This window comes from Geotrypetes seraphini, chromosome 3 (genome assembly GCF_902459505.1).
Source record: "Geotrypetes seraphini chromosome 3, aGeoSer1.1, whole genome shotgun sequence".
NCBI classification, from domain to species: Eukaryota; Metazoa; Chordata; class Amphibia; order Gymnophiona; family Dermophiidae; genus Geotrypetes; species Geotrypetes seraphini.
Genome location: NC_047086.1, coordinates 77074724 through 77095147, shown reverse-complemented (window position 1 = coordinate 77095147; position 20424 = coordinate 77074724). Strand labels below are relative to the sequence as shown.

General features: G+C 45.1%; 1 protein-coding gene across 3 annotated transcripts in view; it reads right to left on the bottom strand.

Moving 5' to 3' along the window:
• Window positions 1-876: 876 nt before the first annotated feature.
• Window positions 877-20424, bottom strand: part of ERICH1 (glutamate rich 1) — an 85782-nt gene continuing 66234 nt past the window's right edge. For all 3 annotated transcript variants that reach the window (XM_033935948.1, XM_033935950.1, XM_033935949.1), the window contains exons 5-6: window positions 10844-11038; window positions 877-1201 (exon numbers count right to left, since the gene is read on the bottom strand). In XM_033935948.1, coding sequence (XP_033791839.1) covers window positions 1098-1201; window positions 10844-11038 — 299 coding nt within the window. In that variant the 3' untranslated portion in view covers window positions 877-1097. The remainder of the gene's footprint in view (window positions 1202-10843; window positions 11039-20424) is intronic.

Sequence of the window (20424 nt, the reverse complement as noted above, 5' to 3'; positions counted from 1 at the left end):
TCATGCCCAAGTAGATAATTATTGAACACCTCTCATATGTCTAGCAGCACTATAGAAATGATTAGTAGTAGAAGAAACATGTGTCTTTGGTGATAATCAGGTCAGCCTGGTCTTGGAGGTGATTGTTCTTCACAGCGAGTCCTTGATCAGTGACCAGGATATCAGCACTGGAAGTTGAATAATAAATGGTAAAAACTAAACCCCTCATTTTGTTGGTCCCCCACTGTATCCCTCTCCCATAACTGAACTGACATTTTAAAAAAAAAAGGGTGAAGCATCTGAAGAACACCTTGTCCACTGTTAACCACTTTATGGTTTGAGACTGTGTGTCAGTCAGTGGCATAGAAATTTATACAGGTGAAAAGAACAGATTCAACGACTTCAAGTTCTTAGAACACAAATTAAGCAGCAAAATAGATAGCACTGTTTACAATCTAGGAGGAAAAATAGTTACAAAGGACCATCTCTTAAAAAAAATCCACACACATCTGGAGGCAAAGACAATACAAATGCTGATTGGGAAGGTAGGGTGATGAGTGGAACCGCTCAGTCATGTAATAATGAGCAGTATATCAAAGCCTAAATAAATTTGGAAAACACCAATACAAACAGAACAAGAGGCGGCAAAGAGGAAGAAGATAAGCCAGGAACTAAGAACCCAGCAAAAACATTATGAAACAAAACTATTTCATGCCTTCCTTGAATTTATGTGTAGAGTTCTTTTTTATGAAGACTTCGATGGGAAGGGAATTCTACATGGAGGAGGCCGGTAACTGAAGACTGCTTTATAATATGACTCTAGTCTAATTTTACATGAACACCAGGTTAAAAAAAAAAAAAAAAATTGTACTGCATAAATACATTTGCAATCATCATTAAAATTACACATAAAGGAGATTTTAATGGCATATACTTCCCAATTTCTGATCTCTCAGAACCATTTCTTTGCACATCACACTTAGTTGCATACAGAATAAAATATACTAGTAAAATGCTGCCTTCGTTCTGGAAAGCATCTCAATGATAAGAAATATGGTTATTAAGCGTGGTAACATGTATGCCTATTTCATGTGTCCATTATAGACTTATATTACATTTTAAGTGCAAACAGATAGCTCTCCATCCTCGTGCTTTTTATTTTTCAGAGGCAGGATATCAGTAATCCAGTAGTTGAAAAGAGAACAGACCACACTGGTATACTCTGAAAGTGAGAGAGAGAAAAATATATATGTTTATTTCTGAAATAGTGAGATCAGTTCCTTTAGATATAAAACAATAGTTGAAAACATCCTGTTCCATGGAAGCAATATTGTGTTGTACACCTCTGAAAGACCCGAGTGTTGTGTAAATCCTGCAAGAATTATCAGTCCTCACCACTTGACAAGTTTAGATGAAAAGTTCTTCAGATGGTGCGAGTACAACATAAAATGGGATTGGCTTACTGTCAATTACTTTAATAATTTTCTTCCAGTCTATATCATCCCTCTTAATAGCTTAAGGACCATTCTTCCAAAAATGTATCCAAACCTCTTTTAAATCCAGCTATGCCAACTGCTTTTACCACATCCAGCTATGAATTCCAGAGCTTGTGTGTTTCATGAGAAAATTTTTTTTTTTTCACTTATTTTAAGTATTTATTAACATCATGGCATGTCTGCACTTTCTGAAAAAGCAATCAATTTGCTTTTACCTTTCCACTCCACCAAGAATTTTAGAGACCCCTATCAAATTTTTCCTTAGCCATCTTCAAGAAGCTAAAGAGCCCCAGCCTCCAAAGCCTTTCCACATGAGAATCATTCCATCCCCTTTATCATTTTGGTCACCATTCTGTGTACCTTTTCTAATTTCACACACACTTTTTTGAGACGAGGAAACCAGAAATTACACACAACATTTTGGATACAGTCACAACGAGATGCATTATATTTGTGCTAATTTCTAAAATTCTGTTTGCTCTTTGGCTGCTGCTGCTGCTCAATGAACAGATTTTACTTTACCTTTGTCCATGTTGCATTTCATCTGCCATTTAGATGCCCAGTCTTCTTGTCATGTCCTCCTACAATTTCTCATGATTCACCTGAGATTTAACAATCAAGTCATCTGCACATTTCCAGATCATTTATGCACTGTCCCCAGTTCAGATGACTGTAGTATTTCACTATTCAACTTCCTCTAATGAGAATGGTCAACAATTCTTTGTTTTCCGTTTTTTAACCAATTCCCAATGCACAACAGGATATTGTCTCATATCCTACAGCTTTTTAATTCTTCAGGAATCTTTCTTGAGAGATTCTTAAAAGGTTTCTGAAAATCTAGATATCAATTGCCTCACCTTTATCCATGTCTTAAATAAAAAGACTGGTGAGGCAAGACTTCATTTGACTAAATATATTGTTAAACCAATATTAAGAATGAGCATTTCAACCTTCAAGCAAATATTACTACAAAGAAAATGGACCTCAAAAACCCAAACACTTCCAATCAGCCAGTGTCTTAATGGGGTATGAATCTTTATCATTGGTCCAAAAAAACTTTTATGAAATTATAATTATATTTTTTTAGTTACTTTTGTTCCTTATTTCAATTTATAGTATAGTTTAGAATGCAACTCCACATTGTGCAGAAAAAGCACTTAACTTGTCCAATGGAGGCTCAACCATTTCACAAATTATTGCTTCTTCAGGGACTCATCTTACTAAGAAATCTTAAAAAAACCAGCATGGAATTGTCAGCATACACGTTTTGAACAATACCTTCAAAAATATATATGCAAAAAGGCAATACAGGTTATGCTTAAAATTGTAAATCTTCACTTTAAAAATATCTTTATCCATTTCAAGCATTATGATAATTCCTTTACTCATGTTAGACCATACATTATATCCATTCGAGTCCATCTTAGTGCAACTGCTGCTTTCCATCAGCCTATTGAAGGGAAACCCCTTTCTGCTCATCCTGTGGTTTCCAGATTTATGAAAGGCCTTTTCAATGTCAAACCTCCTCTCAAACCGCCTCCAGTTGTTTGGGATCTCAATGTTGTTCTTGCTCAGTTGATAAAGTCTCCATTTGAACCAATGTCTATGGCTCATCTGAAATATCTCACTTGGAAAGTGGTGTTTCTCATTACTCTCACATCTGCTTGTAGAGTCAGTGAGCTGCAAGCTTTAATTGCTGATCCACCTTTCACAGTCTTCCATCATGACAAGATGGTCCTCCGTACTCATCCTAAATTCTTACCTAAAGTGGTTTCAGAATTTCATCTCAATCAATGCATTGTACTTCCTGTGTTTTTTCCAAAGCCTCATTCTCACCCTGGAGAAACAGCTCTTCATGCTCTGGACTGTAAGCGTGCTTTGGCTTTCTACTTGCAACGCATTCAAGCACACAGATCTGCTCCTCAACTTTTTGTCTTCTTCGATCCAAACAAGTTGGGACATCCGATTTCTGAGCGAACCATCTCCAACTGGATGGCTACGTGTATCTCTTTGTGCTATGCTCAGGCTGGACTGCATCTACAAAGTCGAGTCACAGCCCATAAAGTCAGAGCCATGGCGGCTTCAGTAGCTTTCCTCAGATCCACTCCTATTGAGGAAATTTGCAAAGCTGCCACCTGGTGCTCGGTTCATACTTTCACCTCTCATTATTGTCTGGATGCTTTCTCCAGACGGGATGGCCATTTTGGCCAGGCAGTGTTACAAAATTTATTCTCCTGAATTGCCAACACTCCGACCATCCCATTCTGGTTAGCTTGGAGGTCACCCACATGTGAGAATAGGCTGCCTGTTTGTCCTGGGATAAAGCACAGTTACTTACCGTAACCAGGGACAGCAGGCAGCTATTCTCACAACCCACCTACCTCCCCTGGTTGGCTTCTCTGCTAGGTATCTGAACTGAGGAGATGAGCCCTGTGCTGGGCGGGAAGGCACTCGCGCATGCGCGGTGCGGCAGACTTGAAACTTCCGAGTTTTTTCAAGCAAGTCTGCTTGCGAGGCTGTCCACATCCAGGTTCCGTATATGATGTCACACACATGTGAGAATAGGCTGCCTGGTTGTCCTGGGATAATATCAATTTTTGACTAATGTCAAAATTAGTATACTTTTAAAAATTACTGTCTTATTATATCTAACCAATACAGCACAGTTACTTACCGTAACAGGTGTTATCCAGGGACAGCAGGCAGATATTCTCACATGTGGGTGACGTCATCCACGGAGACCCGACGCAGACAGCTTTTCAAGCAAACTTGAAAGAAATTTCAAGTTTGCTGTGCTGCACCACGCATGTGCATGCCTTCCCGCTCCACTAGAGGGGTGCATCCCCACCTCGTGGTCCTCAGTTCCATAGCCAGCAAAGAAGCCATCCCCGGGGAGGAGGGCGGGTTGTGAGAATATCTGCCTGCTGTCCCTGGATAACACCTGTTACGGTAAGTAACTGTGCTTTATCCCAGGACAAGCAGGCAGCATATTCTCACATGTGGGTGACCTCCAAGCCAACCAAAAAAGGGAAGGTGGGAGGATGGCAATTTAAGAAAACAGATTACGCAAAACTGACTGGCCAAACCGGCCGTCGCTCCTGGACAGAGTATCCAGGCAGTAATGGGAGGTGAAAGTATGAACCGAAGACCAAGTGGCAGCTTTACAGATGTCCTCAACAGGTGTAGACCGGAGGAAAGCCACAGAAGCCGCCATCGCTCGGACTCTATGCCCCGTAACCCGACCATGCAGCGCGAGACCAGCCTGAGCGTAGCAAAAGGAAATACAAGCAGCCAACCAGTTGGACAAGGTGCGCTTGGAAACAGGACGTCCCAGCCGATTAGGATCGAAGGACAAAAAAAATTGAGGAACCTTCCGATGAGACTGAGTGCGTTGAAGATAAAAAGCCAACGCCCTCTTACAGTCAAGCGTATGTAGCGCCACCTCGCCGGGATGAGAGTGGTGCTTTGGAAAAAACACCGGAAGAACAATGAATTGATTGAGGTGGAAATCAGACACAACCTTAGGCAAAAATTTAGGATGAGTGCGGAGAACCACCTTGTCATGATAAAATACAGGAAAGGGTGGATCCGCTACCAAGGCCTGCAGCTCACTAATCCGTCGAGCGGAAGTGAGTGCAAGTAGAAAGATCACCTTCCAAGTCAGGAACTTGAGATGAGATTTATCCATAGGCTCAAACGGGAGTTTCATAAGTTGAGCCAGAACCACATTAAGATCCCAAACCACAGGAGGAGGCTTAAGGGGAGGATGGACGTTCAAGAGACCCCTCATGAAACGAGAAACTAAAGGATGAAGGGATAAAGACTTTCCCTCAAGATGCCGATGGAAAGCAGCAATTGCACTAAGATGCACCCGAATAGAAGTTGTCTTCAGACCTGAATGAGACAAATGAAGCAATTACTCCAGGACCGAAGCCACAGGAACCGACACAGTGTCCAGATGATGAGAGGAACACCAAGATGAGAATCTGGTCCATTTTTGGGAGTAGCAAAGCCGAGTCGAGACCTTGCGAGAAGCCTCCAAAACCTCCCAGACTGAATGAGATAAAGGAACAGAAGTCAGGGGGAAAGGAACCAAGCTGTCAGATGTAAGGTCTGAAGATTGGGATGTAAAAGAGAACCCCAACTTTGAGACAGCAGAGAGGGAAAAACAGGCAGAAGAAGAGGCTCCCTGACACTGAGTTGAAGAAGCAGGGAGAACCACGGCTGGCGAGGCCAACGAGGCGCAATTAGAATCAGAGTGGCCCGTACAGACTTGAGATGTACAAGTGTCCTCAGGATCAGAGGAAAAGGTGGAAACGCATAGAGGAACTTCCCTCCCCAATCGAGAAGGAAGGCGTCGGCCTCGAGACGATCCGGGGAGTACATCCGTGAACAATAGAGAGGCAGTTTGTGATTCACCGGGGAGGCGAACAGATCTATCTGAGGAGTCCTCCACCGGTCGAACACCTGTCACAGGACCCGAGAGTGCAGCGACCACTTGTGCGGCTGTAGAAGGCTGTAGAGTTTGTCCGCCAGATGGTTCCGCTCTCCTTGAATGTAAACCGCTCGAAGGAAGATGTTTTGGGAAATCGCCCACCCCCAGAGACGAAGAGCCTCCTGGCACAGGGACCAAGAGCCCGTCCTCCCTTGCTTGTTCACATAATACATCGCCACCTGGTTGTCCATCCGGACTAGAACTACCTGATCGTGAAGCAGGTGGCGGAAGGCTCGAGCAGCCAGATAAATGGCTCGAAGCTCCAAAACGTTGATGTGACAACGACGGTCATCCGCCGACCACATGCCTTGAGTGCGCAGACCGTCGAGATGAGACCCCCAAGCGTACTCCGAGGAGTCCGTGGTTAGGACCTTGTAGTGCCGAGGGGCGAGAAAGAGCAAACCCCTGGAAAGATTTGAAGAGTTGGTTCACCAACGGAGCGAGCGTCTCAAAGAGGGAGTCACTGTCACATGAGTGGAAATCGGGTCCTGATCCTGACGCCAATGAGAGGCCAACGTCCACTGAGGGATTCGAAGGTGTAAATGGGCAAACAGCGTGACATGGACTGAAGACGCTATATGACCCAGGAGAATCATCAGGCGGTGTGCCGAGACCGAGGGTAGGAGCGAAACCTGCCGACTCAGGCGGACCAGGGTCTCCAACCGAGGAGGAGGAAGGAACGAACGGAGGCGAACCGTGTCCAGCACGGCCCCGATAAACTGTAGGGACTGAGAGGGGCACAACTGGGATTTGGGAAAATTCACCTCGAACAGACGCTGAAGAAAGATGATAGTCTGTTGGGTCGCTAAGATAACCCCCTCCCTGGACGAGGCCTTGATCAGCCAATCGTCCAGGTAAGGAAAGACCTGCAGCCCTCGGGACCACAGGGCTGCTGCGACCACCACCAAGCACTTTGTGAAGACTCGAGGGGACGAAGCTAATCCGAAGGGGAGGACCCGGTATTGAAGGTGCAACGCCCCTACCTGAAAACGCAGGAATTTGTGGAAGGCGGGATGCACCGGAACATGGGTATAAGCCTCCTTCAAGTCGAGGGAGCACATCCAGTCCCCCTCGTCCAGCAGCGGGTACAGAACCGGAAGGGAGAGCATACGGAACTTCTCCCGGACAAGGTACTTGTTGAGCCTCCGGAGGTCCAAAATGGGGCGCAGGTCCCCGGTCTTTTTCGGGACCAAAAGTAGCGGGAGTAGAACCCCTTGCCCCGCTGACAGGGGGGAACACGCTCCACCGCCCGGAGGCGCAACAAAGCCCTAGCCTCCGAAGGAAGGGGGAGCTGCAACCTGTTGGAAGGACACGCGCCGGGCGGACTGTCCGGAGGAAGTTCCCAGAAGTTGAGGGAATAACCCTCGGAAACGACCCGAAGGACCCAAGCGTCCGAGGTGAGAAGGGTCCAAGAGTGATAGAATGCGCGCAGACGACCCCCGATGGGTAGCGGGGTCGATGACAGTGCTGAGGGGGCCCGCCCCCAACCGCCCAGAGCGTCAAAAGGACGGGGTGGGCTTAGACGCCCCCTGCACCTGAGGCTTCTGCTGCTGCGCTCGAGACTGCTGAGGAGGCCTCCGAGGAGGTGGCCTGGAGAAAGCAGGCGTGGTCTTCTGCGGTTAGCGCCTAGGCGGAGCCTGGTAGGTCTTAGGAGCCGACGGCTTTGCCTTGGGACGTACCAGAGAAGCAAAAGACCGTTCGTGCTCCGAGAGGCGTTTCGTGGCCGCCTCGAGGGACTCGTCAAAGAGCTCCAAGCTCACACAGGGCAGATTGGCCAGGCGCTCCTGCAGGTTAGGATCCATATCAATGATCCTGAACCACGCCAGCCGGCACATAGCGACAGCAAACGCAGAGACCCTGGAGGCCAGCTCAAACGCATCATAGGTCACATGGAACAAATAAAGACGAAGCTGGGAGAGAGACTCAACCAGCCGCCCAAATTCGTCCCGGTGAGATGCTGGCAAGACCCCATGAAAGGTCGGCAAGGACTTCACCATGTGACGGAGGTAGGAGGTGAATGTGAAGGCATAATTCAGAACCCGATTCGCCATCATGGAGTTCTGATATAGTCTCCGTTCAAATTTATCAAGGGTGCGACCCTTGCGTCCCGGCGGAACCGCAGCGGAAACCCGAGAAGGCTGGGACTTCTTGAGGGATGACTCCATCATCAAGGACTGGTGGGATAACTGAGCCCTCTCAAACCTTTTACAGGGCACCGTGCAGTATTTGGATTCCATTTTGCCGTCACCGCATATGGGGATTCCAGATTCCGCAAAAAAGCCTGCCGGAGAACCGGGTTCAACGGGAGGCGGGGAGACTCCCTAGGTGGGGAAGGCAAATCCTGCTGCGCCAAGAATTCCTTGGAATACTGGGACCCTGCCAAGAGGTCCAAATCCAACGCACGCCCCATGTCCTGAACAAACCTCAAAAACGAGGAGGGACGCAGACCGGACCTGTCATCCTCTGGGGTAGGCGAGTGCGAGCCGCCGAAAAAGAAGGCGAGGCCTCGCAGGAATAGCGGGGCTCTCGACCAGCTCCCACATCCGACCCCCAAAAAGCAGCGCCAAGGGAATGCGCCAGGGTCAGAGACCTCCGAGATCCCAAGGAGGCCCTCGGGGAAGACCTCGGCGTCCGGGGCACAGAAACCTTCCGACGCCTCGGAGAGGAATCCCTGGAGCCCCGGGGCGAACCCTTCCGAGGAGGAGATCAAAGCAACCTCGGGTTAGAAAGGTAAAGCTCAGAGACCCGGAGCACCTTGACGGCCCGGGCCAGCGGGGAGCGACCACGCCTCGGAGGCATACTCGAGAACGTGTCGGCCTCTTGGAACGGCGCTTCGCCCAAGGCCGACCCAAGGGCGAGGAACCCCCCGAGGCCTTGGAGGAGGAGTCCGAGGACGAGAGCCTGCGTGTCCGGCGCACCTTGTCCCGGGGCACACGGATGCTGCGCTCAGGCTGGGCCGGGGCCGAGGCCAGGACCGAGGCCGGGGCCGAGGAAGGCTGCAGGTGGGCCAAGGCCAAAGACAGCTCTGAGGAAATAAGAGCCCGGAGCATGTCCTGTAAAACCGGGACTGCCATCATGGACGGCATGTCGGAAGCAGCTGGATACTCCGCAGAGGGCAACCTCGGTAACAAGTATTCCCGAGGAGTAGAGGACTTGAAAGACCGGGGCGGGGCCGAGGCCGACCCACCCGGTCCCTTCGAGGACCCCGAGGATGGCTTCTTCGCCGGAACGGCACCTGAGGAGGGAAGCGGGGACTTACCCTGAGTAGGCTTCGAGCCCGAGGGCTTCGAGTTCGAGGACAGCCGAGGCGGGGCCAAGGAGACCGAGGCCGAGGTCAAGGCCGGGGCCGAAGCCAAGGCTGATGTCAAGGCCGGGCCCGCCGAGGGCTCTACCACAAAAAGCTCCGCCATGCGTATACGACGGCGGCGGAGGGCCCGAAACTGGAAAGTCGCACACCAGGGGCACGAATCCGTAGGGTGGTCCGCACCCAAACACAACAGGCACCACTGATGGGGGTCGGTGATCAACAGCAGCCGATCACACTTGGTGCACTTTTTGAACCCCAACAAAGGCCGGGACATGAAAAACCAACAGGCCGCGACCGATCGAGGTCAAGCGGCAACGGCAAACCGTGAGCCCCCGGATGCCGAACAACGAAGTAGATTTTTTTTTTTTTAAACAAGAGCAAAAAAAGACAGAAGAGAAAAAACGCACAGCGACTCCGATAAAACAACAAAGCCGCGGTGCTAGAAGGCAATTCACACGGAGAGAAAACAAGAACAGAGGACCACGAGGTGGGGATGCGCCCTCTAGTGGAGCGGGAAGGCATGCACATGCGTGGTGCAGCACAGCAAACTTGAAATTTCTTTCAAGTTTGCTTGAAAAGCTGTCCGCGTCGGGGCTCCGTGGATAATGTCACCCACATGTGAGAATATGCTGCCTGCTTGTCCTGGGATAAAAAAGTTATTCTAAGCTCAAAGTTATTCTCTCCAATTTTAGTACAGATTCTGTCAAACTGCTTTCTTAAGTTCCCAACACATTTTAATTAGATGTCCCATTGTCATTTAGTTCACAGCTTACTTCAGTGATTAGATCTTGTTTTGCATCATTGCATCAAATTTGATAAATTTGTCCATATATTGATTGACAAGTCCTGCTGCAAATCTTTGGTTATCTCCAAGCTGGATTATTGTAATATTTGCACTGGTCTTCCAAAAATAGCCCTTAAAAAGTTAAACAGTGCAAAATACTGCTGTTAGGATTTAACTAATGCTCATAGATATGATCATGTGACCCCACTTTTGAAAGAGTTTCATTGGTTTCCTGTAAAGTTTTGACTAATGCATAAAATTTGACTTTAACTTTTAAAGTATTACAATTGGGCTAGTCTGATTATTTAGCTAAGTTCTTGGTACCTTATAGGCAAATTCAAAATTTGCATTCTTCTAATGCTCATCATTTGTCTTTGCCCTCAGTTCACTTGTTTGGGCTGACTTCCACATGTAATTTTGCCTTTTTTGATTTTGCTCCATATTTGTGGAACTCTCTTCCATCTGAATTATGCAATGAACTTTCTTATATAACATTTAGAAGCCTATTGAAAAAAACTTATCTTTTTGGTTTAGCATTTTCTTAGATAGAATTAGCACTTTTTGGGGGGATTGAAACCCCAGTAAGATTTCCTGGTTACAGCCGTTATACTTTAACTTAATCACTTTTTCTGTTTAGTATATGAGTTAAAAAAAAGAAAGTAGAAGCTGAATTTTAGCATACTTTTTTACACTCATTTTATTATATCAGGCTCAGAGTTAGAGCTCTATGAAATATATTTACTATTGAAAAAATTGTACATAAATTAATATAATCTACATACCAGGAAGCATAGTAGAATGCTCTTCAAAGTGTTGTAGTGCAATTTTCAACTTCTCTATATCTTGCAAAAGTACCAGAGATTTCAATTTATAAAGAAGAGTCACATCTGAGAAAGGACTTCTATGGGTCTGAAGATGTTTTAAAATTCCGCACGCAGTTCCTGAGCAGATATCTAAATCTTCACATTTTGATGTTCCTAAAAAAACCCAAAAAAAAGCAGTTATGTTGGGTTTTTTAAAAAAATTCAAACATGAAATCAGAATATCTTAATCCTCACATGACTTACAAGGAGCATTCAATAATTTATATACCTTAGTAGGAAAGAGTTTCTAAAAAAATTGTGTTTTTCAATATAGTCCAGTGATAGCACCATATACTTCATCTACTTTTCCTGCAATGACTTAACCCCTTTGAAAATAATTCTTCTGTTTGACCTTCAAACCAGGGAATTACAACAGCATCCTTGACATCCTCATCACTTGAAAACTGCTGTCCACAGAGATATACCGTATTTGCCGGCGTATAAGACGACTTTTCAGTACCTTAAAATCCTCCCCAAAGTCGGGGGTCGTCTTATACGCCGGGTACTGTTTAGAGAGCTGCACGGGGACGCCCCTAGGGTCGCGGGGATCCCGTGGGGACGCCCCCTAGGGTCGCGGGGATCCCATGGGGACGCCTCCGAGGGTCGCGGGGCTCCTGCGGGGCTAGATGCTCAGTCTTCTGGATGTACGCGGCTCTTCTTCTCCCTACCTTCTCTGCTTGCAGCACAGAGCCAAACGGAAGTCTTCCCGACGTCAGCGGGGAGGGAGGGCTTAAACAAAGCCCTCCCTCCCTCCGACGTCAGCGCTGACGTCGGGAAGACTTCCGTTCGGCTCTGTGCTGCAGGCAGGGCAGATAAGGAGAAGGAGAGTAGCCTCGCGGTTCGAGCCCGGGTCCGACAATCCTCCCTGCCCTGTAGCCGCGAATCTAAATTACCTTCTTACAGCAGCTGTAAGAAGGTAATTTAGATTCGCGGTTAAGGGCAGGGAGGTTTGTCGGACCGGGGCTGTTGTCGGTCGATCGGGGAAGTGCCACAAAAGTAAGGGAACCTGGCCGGCTGTGCTGCACCCGGGGCGGTAGAGAAGGAGGGGGGGAGAAGGACGCTGAAAGCACTTGAAGACAGAGGAGGGAGAAGGAGGCTGAAAGCACATGGGGGAATACAAAGGGGTGGAGAAGGATGCTGAAAGGCCATGGGAAGGGTGGGGGGGGGAGAAGGACACAAAGGAAATGAGGAAGAGAGAGTAGGGAGAAGACGCTGGCAGGGAAGAAGACAGATGCCAGACTATGGGGGGAGCAGAGAGAAGAAGATGGGTGCCAGACCAATTTGGAAGGGGGAAGAAAGGGAGAGGCACAGTAACAGAGCAAATGGAAGATGCAGAAGGAAGAGAGATAGTGGATGGAAGGAATTGAATGAGAACATGAGGAAAGCAGAAACCAGGCAACAAAGGTAGGAAAAGAATTCTATTGCTTTAGTGAATTAATTAAAATTGTTGAAATAAATTCTGATGTTCTTTTAAGTTTTATTTGTTGTGCAGAAGGTGTGCGGAAGAAGGGGTAGTCTTATACGGTGAGTATATAACAAACTCTATATTTTAACTGTAAAAGTTGGGGGGTCGTCTTATACGCCCAGTCGTCTTATACGCCGGCAAATACGGTATTTCTTCAAAACTCTGAACAGGAAATAATCCAAGGATCCAGGTCAGGACAGTAGGGTGGTGGTTCAGCTGCTGAAACCCACATTCTCGAATGACAGCCTGTAATTGTCGTGATCTGTGCACCAGCGCATTGTCGTAAAGAAGTAGCACGCCTGCTGTGAGCTTTCCTCGTCTTTTCTCCTTGATTTGACTCCTGCAAAGCGATCTTTGGTGTTGGCATAACTCTTCCCGGTTACGATTGTCTTGTGTGGCATGAATTTCAGAAGCAAAAGCCTTATCATGCCAGAAGACAGGTTGCCATGGTTTTGCCTGCAGATTTTTCTGTCTTGAACATTTTTGGGGTGGGGGGATGACTTGTGCTTCCACTGCATTTACTCCATTTTGGACTCAGGATCTCTGTGATAGATCCAAGTCGCATCTCCAGGCACCAAATAATGAAAAAAATAATAATTTGGTCTTTAAGGAGCATCTAAGTTCTCCTAACAGCACTGGAGCCTCATAGCCTTCTTACATGGCATCAGCATTGTCTGGAACCCATCTTGCACTAACCTTGCACATGCCCAATTTCTCATGAATTATTTTCCAAATTGTACCTGCAGAGAAGCCCACTTCTTTAGCTATTCGGGAAACCTTAATTCGTTTGTTTGACAAAATTAAATCCTCAACTTTCTTGTACATTTCTGTGGCTAACCAGATTGCTTCTACAGACTGCTCAGTGTGAGGGTCATCTTCAATGGATTCTCTACAACACTTAAGCCGCTTGTTCCAAAATTTTACTTTGTAGGATGATGGGGCAGACTCACCATAAAATGCAGTCATGCATTCATGGATCTTCTTTGGCTTTTTCCCTTCTTTTGTGAGAAATTTCATCACCGAACTGTGCTCCAAATCTAGCAGTGTCTTACTTGATTTGCCAAAGGACTCTTCCAGCACCGTCCTAGTCTTTCAAATTGCTCTCGAAGCCCTCCCAATCCCATCCTAAAACGCTTTCTTTAAATGGAATCTTTAAATGTTTGATCTTAGTCTGCTGGTAGGGGGATATAACTCATTGATTTGGACTGGTCTAACAAAATAAATAATTACTTTTTCACACGCCGATTCTAAATTGGGCTAGCTATCTCAATTGCATACACTAAGGGCTCCTTTTACTAAGCTGCGTTAAGGCATTAACGCGCAGAATAGCGCGCGCTAGATGCTAACGCCAGCATTGAGCTGGCGCTAGTTCTAGCTGCGTAACACGGGATTAGCATGCGCTAATCTGCTGCTTGCGCTAAAAACACTAGCTCGCCTTAGTAAAAGGAGCCCTAAGTTTCAAGAAACATGGAATTATTACAGAACAAAAGACTACACTTCTCCCTCCCTATTCACGGGGGTTAGGGGCAGAGCCAACCCACGAATAGGGAAAAATCACGAATAACTTTTGGCCGGCTCTGACCCACCCCCAGACCTTACCTGGTGGTCTAGTGGTTACGCAGGGCAGGAGCGATCTTCCTACACTCCTGCCCCATGCAGAGCCATGCTGCTGAGTTCCCGTGGTCTCACGAGACAACAACAGGAACTCCCTGTTGTAGTCTCGCAAGACCACGGGAACTCACCGCACAGCTCTGAATGGGGCAGGAGTGTAGGAAGATTGCTCCTGCCCCGTGTCACCGCTAGACCACCAGGTAAGGTCCATGCTCCTATCGCCCCCCCCGTCACCTCGGATAGCCCCCCTCCGCCGCCCCCCTCCAAGTCCTAGGGCCGTTTTTTTCCCCGATGCCAACGAGCAATTCTCGGGGGGGGGGCCCTGGGGAAAAAAACACGGATAATTGAAACCACGAACATCGAAACCACGAATAGGGAGGGGGAAGTGTAGTTTCAATTATACAAGCGTATCATATAAGAACTTAATTTTTATTATATCTGAGGCTTATAAACTCTCTCAACACTGTTCAGATTTTAAGAAACTACTTTTATGGACTTCACTTTCAGGTTTTCTGTAGGGATTGCATCAGAAACTAAAGAAAGTCGTCTCTGCATACTAAGGGCTCCTTTAACAAAGCCACGCTAGGGCACTAACTTGTCGCACGCGCTAGCCGCTACCGCCTCCTTTTGAGCAGGCGGTAGATTTCTGGCTAGCGCGCGCTATAGCACGCGCTAATCCGGTGCATGCGATAAAACCACTAGCGTGGCTTTGTAAAAGGAGCCCTTAGTGGCAAAATCCAAACAAGAGAGCAGAGCGTGCCTGGTTGTCAAACTCCTCTTTATTAATAGTAAATAAATAATATATTACATTCCATTCCATTAGAGATTTCTATTCTGCCATTACCTTGCAGTTCAAGGCGGATTACAAAAGAGATAAAAAAACAGAGGGTTACAATGGAAGAACATTTGTCCTTTCTAGAGAGGTAAAGAGTAGGTTATGTAGTTTCTGTGTGGCGGGAAGAGGGAGGGGGGAAGGACGGTAAGTATGAAATTAGGGCTGTTTCAGGAATTTCTTAAAGAATGTAGTTTTTATTTCTTTTCTGAAGTTATGGCTAGAAACAGTCACGCAAACATGATAAAAACAAAATCAAATCAGAATGCTAAAAGATAGAAAAAAACCACACTTCAGCGTCTACTCCAGTGTGAGATAGCAGCTGTCATCCCGAATTTGGATGCAACTTGTGGCTTGTTTTTATCTTTTAGCATTCAGATTTGATTTTGTTTTTATCATTTGGGACTCCTGATGCAGGCACCATAGTCGAAACACGGATCGTGTCAAGTCCATGATTTGAATCTATCATTTGCCATATGTTTAACATGACTGTTTTAGTTTAATTGCTTCTATTATTTATTTACTATTAATAAAGAGAGGTTTGAAGACCAGGCACTTTCTGCTCTTTTGATCAGAAACTAATGTACATTTTGCCAAATTTTTCTTCTAAATCAACTACACCATTAGATTATTTTTTCTTTTAGAACCACCCCAAATGACATGTACACTTCTCCCTCAGTATTCGCGGTTTCGTCAATCGCGGTTCCGATTATTTGCGGTTTTCAGTATGCTGGCTCCTCCCCCCAATTACATCACTGATATCGTCGATTCACAACTTTTACAAAGAAAATCGCTGATTCCAAATTGCACAGAGAATATTACTGATCACCAACGATTATATAGTACAGAGAAAATCGCTGATTCCCAGTAATGCACAGAGAAAAACTGCTGATTCCCAGCATTTAAAGATAAAATCCCTGATTCCAAGCACTGTACAGGGCAATCTGTTTCCCAGCACTGCACAGAGAAATCACTGATTCCCAGCATGCATAGCCGATTCCCAGTAATGCACAGAGAAAAATTGCTGATTCCCAGCATTTATAGCTGATTCCCAGTAATGCACAGAGAAAAATTGCTGATTCCCAGCATTTATAGCCGATTCCCAGTAATGCACAGAGAAAAATTGCTGATTCCCAGCATTTATAGCTGATTCCCAGTAATGCACAGAGAAAAATTGCTGATTCCCAGCATTTAAAGATAAAATCGCTGATTCCAAGCACTGCACAGGGCAATGTTTCTCAGCACTGCACAGAGAAATCGCTAATTCCCAGCATGCATAGCCGATTCCCAGTAATGCACAGAGAAAAGTTGCTGATCCCCAGCATTTATAGCCGATTCCCAGTAATGCACAGAGAAAAATCGCTGATCCCCAGCATTTAAAGATAAAATCGCTGATTCCAAGCACTGCACAGGGCAATCTGTTTCCCAGCACTGCACAGAGAAATTGCCGATTCCCAGCATGCATAGACGATTCCCAGTAATGCACAGAGAAAAATCACCGATTCCCAGCATGCATAGCTGATTCCCAGTAATGCATAGAGAAAAATCGCTGATCCCCAGCATTTAAAAATAAAATTGCCGATTCCAAGCACTGCACAGAGCAATCTCCATTTCCCAGCACATATGAAAAGTTATTTGCGCTCTTGATATTCCCCTATCACCGCGAATACGGAGGGAGGAGTGTATATTTTCTCCTGCTGGGGAACAGAAAGTTATTTTATACAAAGAACCTAAGGGTCTTGAAAGGTTAACCAACTCTTCTGGCCCTTTCCTTCAGCTTCTCCAACAGCACATGAAGGGCTTTGGTGGCAGAACGTTAGCTGGTAGGGCTTGAGCATCCCACCAGCAAGGGCATGATATGAGAGGAGACCAAGAGAAAATGATTGCCGACACTCCCCCACCCCTTCCAAATCAACTTCTGGCTATGCCCCTGGCTGAAAGACCAATGTGATGTCCATGCAGAAGGAGTAAGAAAGTGCAGCACTACTATCTTTTGGATGGAGGAGATAATGCAGCTCTACACTTTGGGGTCATATCTCAAGTAACATCCGTGCTGAGATGCCTATGCTTTTCCAGATGGCATCTTTGAGATTGCCTCAACATGAAACCTGTACAAATAAGCAAGATGACCGCACTTTAAGCCTAGAAGCCTCCAAGGTGGTTTATGCCATCTTGGACAATCCCTGTTACTGCTATTTTATGGCTCATCTGTCTAAATCACTGCATATGAAGGTAGAGGCAATGTCTTTAGAGAAGAATCTACAGGTGTGCATATGGAGACCATTTCCTCTCAGGCAAAACAAGGGAAACTGCAGACACACATAGAATGATGCATGCTAAATTTATATCACATAAGTGCGGTTAAAAACAACATTTTAAAACAAACCAAAGGATCCGACATGGTCCTTGTTTCGGTAACACGCCTTCATCAGGGGTTCTAATAAACCAAAGATTAAAATAACTTAAAATGTACACATTAAAATTGTATAAAATTACATAAACATATAACAATAAACATATGAAAAAGATATATAATAAGGGAATGGTGAAAACTCAATGCCAAAAGATTAAGAAATAAAAACAAACGACATCCAAAACTGAAATTAACAGAACATAATAAGCAACCAATATGGCAAAAACTAATAAAGGAGTGATAAAGCCAAAAGAGACCAAGGGTGAAATCCAAACAGGGGTATGTATAATCATCAAGGGTATGTATAATAAAAAGATTAATGTATTAAATGAGTAATAGAACTAATAGGAGTGATAATGCTTATGTTCTGTTAATTTCAGCTTTGGATGTCCGTTTGTTTTTATTTCTTAAGCTTTTGGCATTGAGTTTTCACCATTCCCTTATTATATATCTTTTTCATATGTTTCTTGTTATATGTTTATGTAATTTTATACAATTTTAATGTGTACATTTTAAGTCATTTTTATCTTTGGTTTATTAGGACCCCTGATGAAGGCGTGTTAACGAAACACGGACCGTGTCGGGTCCTTTGGTTTGTTTTAAGATATTGTTTTTAACTGCACTTATGTGATATAATAAATTTAGCATGCATCACTGTATGTGTCTGCAGTTTCCCTTGTTTTGCCTTTGTATCTTTCACTACAGACTATGTTGGTTCTTCCCCATCTTTGTTGACCATTTCCTCTCATCCTTCTAGATTAACAGGAATCTCTTTTCTACCTCATGGTGAAAATGGAGGCAATTCAGATGGTTCTTTCAGTCTCAAAGAGATATCCTGCCACAAAGTTTTCAGTTAGTTCAATTGTGTTTGGAGATCACACAAATCAGACACCTGGAATGGCTGTTCTGGATTTGGACCTTTTTTTTTTTTTTGCAGTAACAAAATGACTAAAGAAATCCAATAGAACTTTTTTTTTCTAGAAAAGCTATTATAAAAATACATCAAACAAGTGGATCCGACAAAACCTCTTTAAATATGTGACAGGTATTTTTTTTTTCCCATTCAGCAGAAGAGAAACAAAAACAAAAAGCGATAGTATCAAGGAGACAACTGCGCATGAGAAGGGCTGCTCATACTCAGAATTTTACACTTGTACCAATACTTGAGAACGCTGTTTAGTGTCATTGGATGCTGTCACCCACTTGTGCAACCTGACTTGGTCCAGGTTGGTGACGGAAAACATTTTTATTTAGGTTACAGCTTCGCCTGTCTTTTGATTTATGCCTTCTGAATATTTGCAGAGACAGCTCAGCACCATTCTGCATGTAGTGACTGAACTATTAAGGTTTCTATTCCTTTTAAATTTAATATTCCTGTGCTGAATCAGCAGTCACACTAACTGCAAATGCAAGATTGCATTTTCCTGCTGAGCAAGTTCCCAATGAACAGCTGCTCTCTCTCTCATTGCTTTAAGATCCAGTTTTTGCATGGCTAAATTACATTTGCACAGAAATGCTATTAAATATGATACTTTATGGCTCCAAAACAAAAGGTTTTAAAAAAAGAGAATAAATTGCAAAATTAATTGAATAGATGACAGCATATGAAGCTTGAAAAAAAATAAATAAATATCTGCCTTGTTGAAATTTAAATCCCTACTTATCAATTCCGACACTAAACATGAAAATACAGTCTACACATCAAACCAGACTCATTAACCGAGAGCCAATGTAGGCAGACTCATAGCAGAGCTACTTGTGGATCTCTGAGTAATACTTGCGGAGTAATACTTGCAGAATGCGTAAGTTAATTATATACAAATTTTATGCACAGAAAACCTGCTGTAAATGTGTGTGTGTGTGTGTGTGTTTTGGGGGGGGGGGGGGGGGGAAGGGGTTGGAATTGTATGCTGAACATATGCACCCAAGGTTTTGTGGAGAAGTTGTGCTTACTTGTGCTGCCCGATTCAGGAAAAAAAAATTTTGATTCGATTCAGCCTATTGAATTGATTTTTCAATTCGATTTTCCTTCCCAATTGGGTGTTTTTTTCAAACATCCTAGTGGGTTTATTTTATAGCTTCTTCACCCCATTTGCCCTCTCCTACCCACACAAGCGCTGTGGTGTAAACAAAATAAACAAAAAAGTTTGTTCTTTTTGCTCATTTTTTTTAAAGCTGATGTAGGGAAGCAATCAATCCATGTAAGAAGTGTGGGCAGGAATAACTAAGTACAGAGCCAATAATGTTTTTCCGCGGACATTTATGGTGTTAGCAATACTGTTTGAATTCACAGAAAGGGCATAGAACAGACAGTTGCATTACTATGATAGGGAAAGAGGGAATACACATAAGAATAGCATAAGCCCTATTAACAGCCGAGAAGATTATTAATACCCTGGGACTCCTATTAGATGATACTCACAAGAGGCCGGAGCAGGAGGTGCACACGAAGCTTCTGACGGTGATGTCAATTTACGTCACTCCGTGCTGCTCACACTCAAAGCAGTGGCGGTTGGGCAGGCTGGAACCCAGCTCCTGTACTTAAGAACATAAGAACATAAGCAGTGCCTCCGCCGGGTCAGACCATAGGTCCATCCTGCCCAGCAGTCCGCTCTCGCGGTGGCCCAAACAGGTCACGACCTGTCTGAATAACCAGAAGGGGCCCCCTTGCCACCTTGGTTTCCCATTGAAGTCCTATCTTCCCATCGAAGTCCTAATCCTCCGGTCTTGCACATTCACGATTTGGTTGGGTTTCCATACTTATTACCTGATTAGTTTTCTATACTTGTATTAAATCCCAGCACCTCTCTCAGTATCCCACGATCCCTTTATCCCTCAGGAATCCGTCCAATCCCTGTTTGAATCCCTGTACTGTACTCTGCCTGATCACTTCCTCCGGTAGCGCATTCCAAGTGTCCACGACCCTTTGGTGAAAAAAAACTTCCTTGCATTTGTTTTGAACCTATCTCCCTTCAGTTTCTCCGAATGCCCCCTCGTACCTGTTGTCCCCTTCAGTCCGAAGAATCTGTCCCTATCCACCCTCTCTATGCCCCTCATGATCTTGAAGGTCTCTATCATATCTTCCCCTGAGCCTCCTCTTTTCCAGAGAGAAGAGCCCCAGCCTATCCAACCTCTCGGCGTATGGGCAGTGTTCCAGCCCTTTTACCAGTTTCGTTGCT